Here is a 10,318-nt window from a genome sequence, read left to right as displayed (position 1 = left end):
CATTCCTGCATCTCAGTTTGAACTTGAACTCCAAAGGGTTGTTTATCTGAAATTCACAGAAGAATTCTGATCTACTTTTAAGAACAAATCCTGGCAGGAATCATCTTCTGGAAACATAAAACTTTATCAAGCAGATATCTCCCAAGTCTAGTAAATGTAGGATTTTCTTGTTTGAAAACTTTAAGAAGAGTACTTTAAAAAGAGTAGATACCCCAAAAATAGGGTGAAAATCAACTTTACTTCAGATATATTGAAAGTAGCATTGCAGGTTAGCTGGGACAAATTAAATTTTCCTACATGTTTAGATTAATGATACAAAGAATTTGGGAATGGTGCATTTAGGATATTACTTCTCTTCCTGGACACTAATCCTGGAGTCTTGCATCTGTTCTTTTTTTTCCCCACAGATATTTGGACAATGTAGTTAACAGACAGAGTGTCTCTCCCCCTATTCCCCACTTGCATGCCTTACTGACAAGTGGAGATGACCCACCACTTGAAATCGACATCTTTGAACTCATCAAAACATCCTATGAGGTAAGGTTCTGACTTAGTTTTTGCCCAAGAGATTTTTCTCTACTAACATCCAGTTTTACACTTTGTGCAGCCAGAATTTGAACAGGGTTCATAGCTTGAGGTGCTTAAGGAATGCAGGGTGAAGCCATTAATCCACCTGTTTGTTATGAGTAGAGCCTAACACTGTTGGCTATTGTGGATTATGAAGAGTCTCCCCAACACCAGTGGAGACTAAAATGAAGACTGCAAATAACTAAAAATTACAGACCAGAGATTTCCTACTTCGCCAAAAAAGTCTCCATTCTTATTTGTATTTGAGGATTGTCAGTGCTAGGATGTTGGGGAGGGAAATTCAGGGTAAAAATTGTGAGCTATACTGCAGAAACATGGAAGCATCCATCCCAGTTCACATGCCCAGGAATCCTGTTTTGTGACACACGTAGTAATAGGAAGGTGACCCGAGAATGGTGCCAATGCCATTGAAATACCTCTGCGCTGGTGGAGTTGTACTTCATTGTTCATATTGAGAACATACTCATAAGAAATTTGTATCTGAATGATGGAAAAAACATAGACGAGAGAACTGGTGTTTGACAGTTCTTCTCTGCTACACTGTGGTAAATGTGGGTTCATTTCCCTTTTTATTTCCTGTTTTTCATCCTGTCCCCTTCCAGCTGCTTGTAGTCAGGTAGCTATCATTTTGCTGGCTCTTTTGGTTTTTTCTTCAAATCTGCCATCTCTGTTTATTCTTGGTTTCTTTTCTTAAAGAATGTCACCAAATTCATATTGCTTGTCTGACCTAGTCAGTAGAAAAGCCTCTTAACTTTGGTGTTTCTAGCTGAATCTCATATGAGTCCTAGAAAAAAACAGGGCTGGAAGGAATGACAACCTGTCTGTTTTCTTATCTCTGCTACAGTACAGGATCTGTATTTCTGTCAGTCCTGACAGATGCTTTTTCAGCTATTCTTTAGAAATCTCTGATGTTGGATTTCTCATGAATTCTGAATAACTTCTCTTGCAGGACAGGGGTGAATAGGGAATAGAGCTCAAGTTTTTTTTCTTATCTTCTTGCTGCTGGTAAAAGGCTTCTAGGGGTTTGGGATTATCTCTGAGGGGATAGTACACTTGTTAAAGAACATGTAATTGAACAGGGGTTGTTCTTTCCTTAGGAGATGATGTTGACCTGGTCTGCTTCCTTTCTTGTAGAAATTTAGCAATCTGAAGGCAGATGACATTGAACAAATGCGTTTTAAACAAAGGCTGAAAGTGATCCAGTCTCTGGAGGATACAGCCAAGAAGAGTGTGGTATGTGACACCCAGATTGAATGAGCTACCAAATGGCACATTAATGGAATGTGTTTTGCTGTGAGCATCTAGAAAGTTTGCGCTGTGGCAGACCCAGTTTTAAGTGACTTAAAGAATTGCAGTTCCTGTGAAAAATGGATTTACTGGCTGAAATAATGCATTTTCAGTTTTCTTCTTCATATGGTTCTAGTTAATCTAACAAAATGGATTGAAGTACTAGGGCATGATTGAATGAGGTATTTGGCACAGAGGGAGATAAAAAACACTGGTAGGCCTTGTAATAGTCTCCACTGCCGTCTGTTTTACTGCTTGCCTGGAACCTTTGAAAAAAGCTAGCTAGCAGATAATTATTTTCCTGCCATTTAGAGAGTACGCTAGCACATTAGGGAATTTTACAGAAGTGTTCATGGCCAAAGGGGAGCATCCATATCTGTTGCAATTACCTCCCGTATTCTAGATGGAGAACCTCATCCACATATTTCTTTCACTGTTGTTTTGCAATGCATCTGAGTCAAACATCTGAAGATAAAAACAAGAGGGAGGGGCAACACAATCTGCACAGTCAGGTCTGCACAAACAGGAAATAAGTACAGTAATTTTTTCTAGCTGCTCAAAATATCAGCAGTTTCTGCTTGACCAGAAACTGTCTTCCTGACCTGTAATCCATAGAAGTGGGCAGTATTAGAATGGTTATGTTTTCCGTCCTGTCTTGTGCCGTATCTCCTTGCAATTGTTTTCTTCTCCTCTATGTTACACAGATTTTTTTTTTTTTTGAGTGAGTCATATTTAATTTTTCTAGCTTTGAAATAAATTGTTCACTCTATTTTCTCCCTAACTGTAGGTCCGAGCTGTGTCTAGTGACATTGGTTTCTCTATTGAAGAACTAGAAGAGCTGTATGTAGTGTTCAAGGTAAGAAGGTACAGTGAGGAAGAATTTGTTCTGACACAGAAGACATATCAAAATAAGTTGAAAGGGAAGCAGTGACTTTGCTTTGATTCTCAATCCAACCTATCAGAAACAGATGTGACATTCTGTTCTACATGGTGCCAGTAAGACTGGCCCTATTACTATTCGATTGATTTTTTTTTTTTTTTTTTTCCCCCCCTAAAGATGGCCAAAACACATTCACAGTATTTCAACGATACTTATTCAGAAACAGATTGTGGAGTCAATGGAAAGGAATGTTACACTTGGAACGGGGAGCTAGGACTGACTGTACCTCAATTTTTGTTCTCAAGTTTGCCATGGACTTGCTTTGTCATTGTGATAAAATTACTTATGTGCTTTGCCTCTATTCGTCAATGTATTTATTTTTAAAAGAGTGCCATTAACCGGCTGCATTTAACAAAGTCACTGCACACTCAGTTGCACTGTGCTACAGACTCAGAAAGAGAGGCTTACTTCTAAAACCTGCATCTTCCCTTTGCAGTAAAGCCTGAGTGTCATTTCCTTCAAACCTGAAATCATGTTTTTTGTATTTTTCACTTAAAATTGTTCTTTGTGCTTTTCATGAAATCCCTGTCTCTTCCTTCATTTCATATTATTTTGTAGTGAAGTAATGGTAGAAATAATGGGAGAGAGAAACAGTGTGTCCTGAAATGTGTCCTCTTTGCTTACTCAGTGCTATTCTTGAGCTATAACAAAGTCTCCACTCCTGTGGATTGTTGTAGCGTAGTATAATCTGACCTGTTAATCCTTTCCCTCCAAAGGCAAAGTATCTGATGAGCTGTTACTGGGGAAATAATCGTGCTGCAGCTGCCCGCCGAGATCAGAGTTTACCCTACCTGGAGCAGTATCGCATAGACGCGGAGCAGTTCAAAGAGCTGTTCATCAGTTTGACCCCCTGGTCCTGTGGTGCACATACACCTGTGCTAGCAGGGCGCTTGTTCCGGCTTCTTGATGAGAACAGGGATTCTCTCATTAACTTCAAGGAGTTTGTAACAGGGATGAGTAAGTGGTGGTTTTGGAGATGATGGAATATTGCAAAAAATGTTTCTGTCCTTTTCCAAGCAGAGAACTGGAGATAGTGGTGTTTGCACTATCATGAGGGGAGGGCGACAGCCTTACAGGAAGCCTCAGACAGAGCAAAAGATGCCCTTTTGCTCCTAGGCAGTCTCCCATTTTGGGAAACGGTGGGTGGCAAACCAACAAGATGCAGCTTTGCTGTGGATTTCTTTACTGCTTCTGCACAGGGATTTGGGCAGTTAGCATTTCCTCATTGCATGTGAACTTATTCTGTTTTGAGCCTGGGAGCGGAGCATGAGTCTTTATCCTAAGTGCTGTTTTTCTTAACCTTTTTTTTTTTCCTTCACAGGTGGGATGTACCATGGTGACCTCACTGAAAAACTCAAAGTACTGTACAAACTGCATCTGCCTCCTGGTGAGTGATTGTTTCTATATACTGCTACTATTGAGCATGGTCTGTTCTGACATGCAATTGAAAAGGGATGTCTCATGAATTTTGCTAATGAAGTGGGTGATACTGCTGTTCAATTAGCTTAGAGATCTTAACATTTCCTTCTTTGTAAATACAGCTCTGAATCCAGAGGAGACAGAGTCTGCTTTGGAGGCCACAAGTTACTTCACAGAGGATGCTACAACAGAAGGTAATGCAACAGTGCTGCCTTTACCTCTCAGTTTAGGCAGGAGTTGCAGCATAAATCCGTGTGCTATGAATAGTGATTTTTGTGCAAGGCATGGTCTCATGGTGGCAGTATGTTAAGATTGCCAGTGTGTTTGAGTTTGCTGTCTTTGTTGCATGATGGGAAAGAAGTTTGGAGCTTAAACTCCTCAGTGCCCATTTCATGCAGGACACAGCATGCTCTGAAACACAGTCATAGATTGCTGAGGAGAAGCAGTGTGCTTTTACTAGCCCCTGTCTCCCACCATGGTTTAGGTTTTTCATGCAAGTCTCATTGTCTCTCTTCTTATTTTTGTTTCCTTCTCTGTGTCTGTCTATGTTTGGCCTTTTCTTCTGTTTCATCTGGAATATTGTACCCTCAACCCCTTTTTCTGCTGCTCAAGTATCTCCTTTTGTCTCAGAGCTGGATTTCTGCCTGCACTGTGAGTCTCAAGGTCAGTCCATGGATTATGTGCATGCATTGAGCATGGCTATAATGCTGGTGTCAACTGCCAGCACCAGTGTGCTATTTTAAATACTCTCAAGTTGTTGCTGCTGCTCCTCTCTCATGACACTCCCACTATGAATAAAGTGCTATGAGTAATTAGATATCTTTCAGTATATTCTACCTATTGAGTTTCAACCTTGGTCAAAATAGGTTTTGTCTGGTTTCTTTTGGTGGAATTTATCTCGCCCTAGAAACTGGCAGGCGGCAAATATGCTCAGAGCAGAGTGTCGGGGGTGCTAGGCTTGCTGGCCTGGGTAGATGATACCTGTGCCTACTCCACAGTCTTCTAGTTTAAAGGAATAAGGGTACATGCCATGGAATTGTGAAACTTAGTAGACTAATTTACTGTATTTCTTAAAATATAATTTTAGGGACTGTCAAATAGGAGGTCAAAGTATGTCAGTTGTGCAAAATGTTTACCAATATGTAATAATGCTCAAAAAAAAAAAGTCTGAGTGGGTAAGTACAAGGGATAGTTGTGCCGTTTGGTGCTAGGTGGCTAACTTGACAGTCTGAGTTGTGCCAAGGCTTCTTATGTAGTCTAGTGACAATACAGGGAACCAGAAACGAAGTTCGTGAAGTTAGACTCTGTAAGTTACTCCTAAAGTGTCAGTGTAGTCAGTGAATAATGGTGAAGTGTGGATATTAGTCACATATGTGCTCAGTAGTGGTTTGGGTGTTTTCTGTTCATTATCTTGATTTGGATAACTGAACTGCTTTGTCTTTAAGCCCTCACATTGCTTAGCTGTCTTTCATATCTGTGTTTCACTCTTTCTTTTAAGAGTTCTGCCCTCTACCCCAGCTCTTCAACCTGCTTTTTCAGTGTGGCTTTTTATCCAGTTCATCCCATCAGCCTCTTGCTTCCATCCTGTTCTGTTCACTCCTCCAGACATGATGTGGGAGTGTGAGATCTAACTTCTGTTTAATATATTCTTGTGTGATTTTAATTTGTATGTTGAGTTGTCTTATGTTCTTCATGTGTTGTATTGCTGAAAATCAGCTATTAATCATTCTTTTATAATTCCATAATTTTTTAGAAACCCAAGAAGATAAAGGAAGGAGAAATGAGAACGGTCCAGAAAAAGGTAATTTCATCATAAACAGACCACATTCTAGTCTTGTCTCTCTCTTATTATGAACTGTTCATTGTCCATTGCTGTATCAAGGAGACCTTTCAAAGTGTCCCTCCTGGACAGAGGTAAAGTGGGATGTGAGCTGGGAAATAAATCTCTCTTATGCCTTACTGCTCTGACTCTTTTACATACCAAGATCATAACATCTGTAAATCATATTTGGTAAGTTGTCAAGTCAGAGTTCATTTATGAAAAGTCAAGCTGATGCAGGAGTCTTAAAATTTTTGCTCTACTGAGCTGGATCAGATAAACCAGCAGAAAACAATGCAGCCTTCCTGGTAGATGCTTTCCTGAACTGTCAATAAAACCTGCTTCCAGCATGATTTTTGCTGGCACAGCATTCACTTTTTAATTCTGAAACCATTAACCACCTGACAGTAGTGGCTTGTTCTTGCCTTGCAGAGGAGAAAGGTACCAGTCCACAGGACTATAGATACTACCTGAGAATGTGGGCCAAGGAAAAAGAATTGAAGAAAGAAACGATTAAAGACCTTCCCAAAATGAGCCAGGTAAGAAGTGAATGTGAAGGTTTCCAGTTAGATGACTTGACAGCTTAGTGGGGAATTCAGCAGTATGTGCAGCCATTTTGCCAGCGTACTCGGTCCTTGCCTGTAGATTGCCCTGCTGTTCTGGTCTGGTGAGCTTTGGAAGCCTCTAATTCCACACGTTTCTGTTGAATTCCTGGGTGGACATGGACAAACTGCTTTGCTTCCACCGATCAAATGTATTTGATTCTCTCTGCCTCCCAGACCAATTTTTCTTATAAGAACTGCAATCTGTGTTTTCGCTCCAGAGCAGTACGTTTCAAATATGCCATCAGTCATATAAACTTGTTTGGCTTTTTTGGTTTTGCATTGCCTCGAGTTACAGCTGCTTGGTGGAGAGCAAAGAATGTGGTTACAGGAAAGAGAGTCTGATGACTGGTGTGACTTTTCTGTCTCTAATTTCCTTGATGGGTGCTACTTAAACCAGCCTGGAAATGCTTAGAAGCTGACCACAAAAGAGTAGCAGGACAGAAGTAAAACGAGGTTTTCTCAGATGTGAATATGTGAGTACTCTGTTCATCTGTCAGCAAAAAAACCCACCACTGTTAAATTGGTAGCTGTGTCTCAGTTCAGCCACCACAGCAGAGAGAGGAGTTTGCCTGTATTGGACTGTTCTGAAATCAGTACAGTAAGTTTCCACTTTCTTGGTGGGGAGGCAAATAAACAAGGAGTGAGTCAAGATGGTGCCTGTTGTTTCATCTGCCACTGTCAACTTTTTTCAGCCTGAAGTATGATTTTTGCGTCTTTGTCTTTTAAAGGAACAATTCATAGAGTTATGCAAGACCCTTTACAACATGTTCAGTGAGGACCCGGTGGAGCAAGAGCTGTACCATGCAATTGCCACTGTAGCCAGTCTCCTCCTGCGAATTGGAGAGGTTGGAAAAAAATTCTCCAACAGGCCCATGAGGAAGTCTGAGGACTGCAAAGCAAATAGTACCCAAGACCCTGTGAGTGAAGAGGAGTCACCAACATCTGAACAGAGTCAGAATTCAGCAGTGGAGCAGGAACCCCAAGCTGACCATGAGGACAAAACCTGCGGAGATGCTCAGCCTGAAAAAACACAGCAGGAAAACCAAACTCTAGGAGATGGGTCAGGGGAAGGGCAAGGCTCTCCTTTACAGCTGCTATCAGATGATGAAACCAAAGATGATATGTCCATGTCTTCCTACTCCATGGTCAGCACAGGCTCCCTGCAGTGTGAAGATATTGCAGATGACACAGTCTTGGTTGGCTGTGAAGGCAGTAGTTCAGCTGCCAGGTATGGTAGTACCATTGATACTGACTGGTCTATCTCCTTTGAGCAGATCTTAGCTTCCATGCTGACGGAAACAGCCCTTGTAAACTACTTTGAGAAAAAGGTCAACATTCTCCAAAAGATCAAAGATCAAAAGAAGGTAGAGAGACAGTTCAGTTCATCCAGTGACTATGAACTTTCCTCTGTGTCAGGATGAAGTCAAGAAAGTGGGAATTGTCTTTGGGAGATAAACAGAGAGATCATGTGGCAGATGGCAGGATGGTTTGGTATTTTGTGTTTGGGGGGGGTGTTTAATGAGAGACCAGTAACTACACAATTACAATAGATTCCAGTCGATAAGGGGCTTCTGACAGTGACTGTTTTGTGTAGGTGCTTCTTTGGCTACTCTGGCTGACAGAATTAGATTTACGTTCTCAAGAGCCATTAGAACCTAATAGCCCCTGACATGTAGAATTACCACCATAAATTATGCATGTCTGCCTTTTGCTATCTTTTATTTTAATGAAGTTCTATTTCAGACAGTAACTGCTCCTTGCCTGCCCCTTGTTTGCTGTAGGTTCCTGGGTAACTTGCACAGCAGATGCAGCCTGGCTTGAAACCGTGTTCACCTCTGGCTGCCAATCTGAGAGCTAATGCAATGTAGTCAAGTGCTATAGGACCCTGATCTATAAATAGTCTTGTAAGCTCGTCAATGCTGTTCTGTGACTCAGCAGCTATAATGCAAATGTGCCCCACTGCCCCCCGCACCCTGAGATCTAAACACAGACATTTCTCAGTTCTGCAGGTTTCTTTCAGATGTGATTTGGCATTTGCATAGTGTATCATCATTTTCTTTCTCCTTCAGCATTCAGGAGTTTTCAGACAAACCTGGTTTTCTAGCATTTGCTTTTCCAATTCTTTGAAAGCTGTTTTCGGTTTGTCTGGGAAGCCACAAGCTCCTTGACTTCAGTGCAGAAGTAATATTAAGTCAATCAATGGGCTCATGACAGTTAAAATGAGAGGAGGAGTTCCTAAATTAGAAGTCAGTGAATCGACATCAGCGTTACAGGGCAGTGGCACACTGGTCTGCTGGATTTTCCCTGTCAGTACAGAAAACATTAATTGTTTCTTGCTGATTCTGCATTTTTACTAGCTAGTGATTGGTCCAATTTTTAGGAGGATCCCTAAGAATACTCTGATCAGTCAGCCCTCACAAATGCTTGGGGCAGGAAGATGTGCAGGAGTGTTGTGCCACCTGCAGCTGCTCTGTGTGTCCTTTCTGAACATCTCCTGTACAAAAAGCCTAGCAATGGACATGCTCTTAGAAACTACTACACATCAAAGGGCATTTATACCTAAAGAGGAAGAATTCAAAGCAGTGGGGCCCTCTGCCATCAGCCCATTATGGGAAACCTCAATAGACTAAATCTCTTTCCAGTTAGAGACAAAATAACTGGGAGACTGAGTGACTGCTCTTTTAAATCAATTAAGGCCAGAAGAAACTAAGAGTTAGCCTTCTGGTAGTAGGGCGTGCGCTCCAAGGAAGGGAGAATTAATGCTGTTCTTGCAGATAAATTCATCTCAGTATGCAGGCATCTGCCTTGCAGGGCTGGAGCAAGAGATGCTGCTGCTCAGCAAGAGCAGACCCCGCACTGAAAGCAAAGTTTGCTACAGCTTTTGGCTGGCAATTGGAATATAAAGGATGGGAAGGACACGTACAGTTGGATGTTCCCATTTAACACTACTGGTGTGCTACTTGGTGTTAATTCCTCCTTGTGACATTCTCTGTATGTATTCACAGCTGGTACATATTTCTTATTTCTCTGCCTCCTCTGTCCTGTATCACTGGAGAGCAGCCATTAGTAAAACTGCTTTTACTAATTATTCAGTAATTTATTGTAATTTTTTAAAAGTACAAATAATACATGTGATTTTACACTGTCTGTCTGTCTTATCTGTCATGTACTCAATAAATGAACCAGAATCCTATAGGTTACTTTGATTGCCTTTTATTTGTCTGAGTTCATGGAGTAGTATTTGTTCTTTGTCCATGGTGGTTATCTAAAAAAGCAGCCTTGATGTGTCTGGAGTCTGACTTTTTCTTTCTTTCTTTCTTTCCTTTTTTATTCCTTTTTCCTTGCTCTTTTTCCTTGCTCTTTTTCCTTTTCTCCATTTAAAAAAATATTTTTCCTTTTCTCCTTTTTTCATTTTCTTTCTCCTTTTCTCCTTTTTTTCCTTTTTTTTTTTTTTCTTTTTAATTCTGTATATTTCGTTTTCATATCACACCGATTGATGCAGCTTCAGGTAGGTGCAAACACGAAACATTTTTCCTCGTGGAAGAAGGTTACTTTTATTAAATAAACACACATCCAAGCTGCCTTCGTGAACTTTTGTTCTATGAACTGCAAGGCGCTGCATGAAGTCTTCCCCTTTGAAGATAGCTCCGGCCAGTTAAT

At 40.9% G+C, this 10,318-nt stretch overlaps 1 protein-coding gene across 1 annotated transcript in view; it reads left to right on the top strand.

Moving 5' to 3' along the window:
- TBC1D9B (TBC1 domain family, member 9B (with GRAM domain)) overlaps nt 1-8,079 on the top strand; it is a gene marked incomplete at its 5' end in the record, with an annotated part of 18,387 nt that extends 10,308 nt beyond the window's left edge. The window contains 10 exons of the mRNA XM_009708543.1: nt 408-537; nt 1,723-1,821; nt 2,663-2,731; nt 3,532-3,772; nt 4,137-4,202; nt 4,357-4,428; nt 4,847-4,897; nt 5,988-6,035; nt 6,486-6,592; nt 7,387-8,079. Coding sequence (XP_009706845.1) covers nt 408-537; nt 1,723-1,821; nt 2,663-2,731; nt 3,532-3,772; nt 4,137-4,202; nt 4,357-4,428; nt 4,847-4,897; nt 5,988-6,035; nt 6,486-6,592; nt 7,387-8,079 — 1,576 coding nt within the window. The remainder of the gene's footprint in view (nt 1-407; nt 538-1,722; nt 1,822-2,662; nt 2,732-3,531; nt 3,773-4,136; nt 4,203-4,356; nt 4,429-4,846; nt 4,898-5,987; nt 6,036-6,485; nt 6,593-7,386) is intronic.
- Between the last annotated feature and the right edge of the window lie 2,239 nt (nt 8,080-10,318).

The sequence above is a fragment of the Cariama cristata genome, unplaced genomic scaffold, assembly GCF_000690535.1.
Source record: "Cariama cristata isolate BGI_N322 unplaced genomic scaffold, ASM69053v1 scaffold33639, whole genome shotgun sequence".
NCBI classification, from domain to species: Eukaryota; Metazoa; Chordata; class Aves; order Cariamiformes; family Cariamidae; genus Cariama; species Cariama cristata.
Note: the sequence above shows the minus strand (reverse complement) of the source record. Positions and strands in the feature narration are given on the sequence as shown.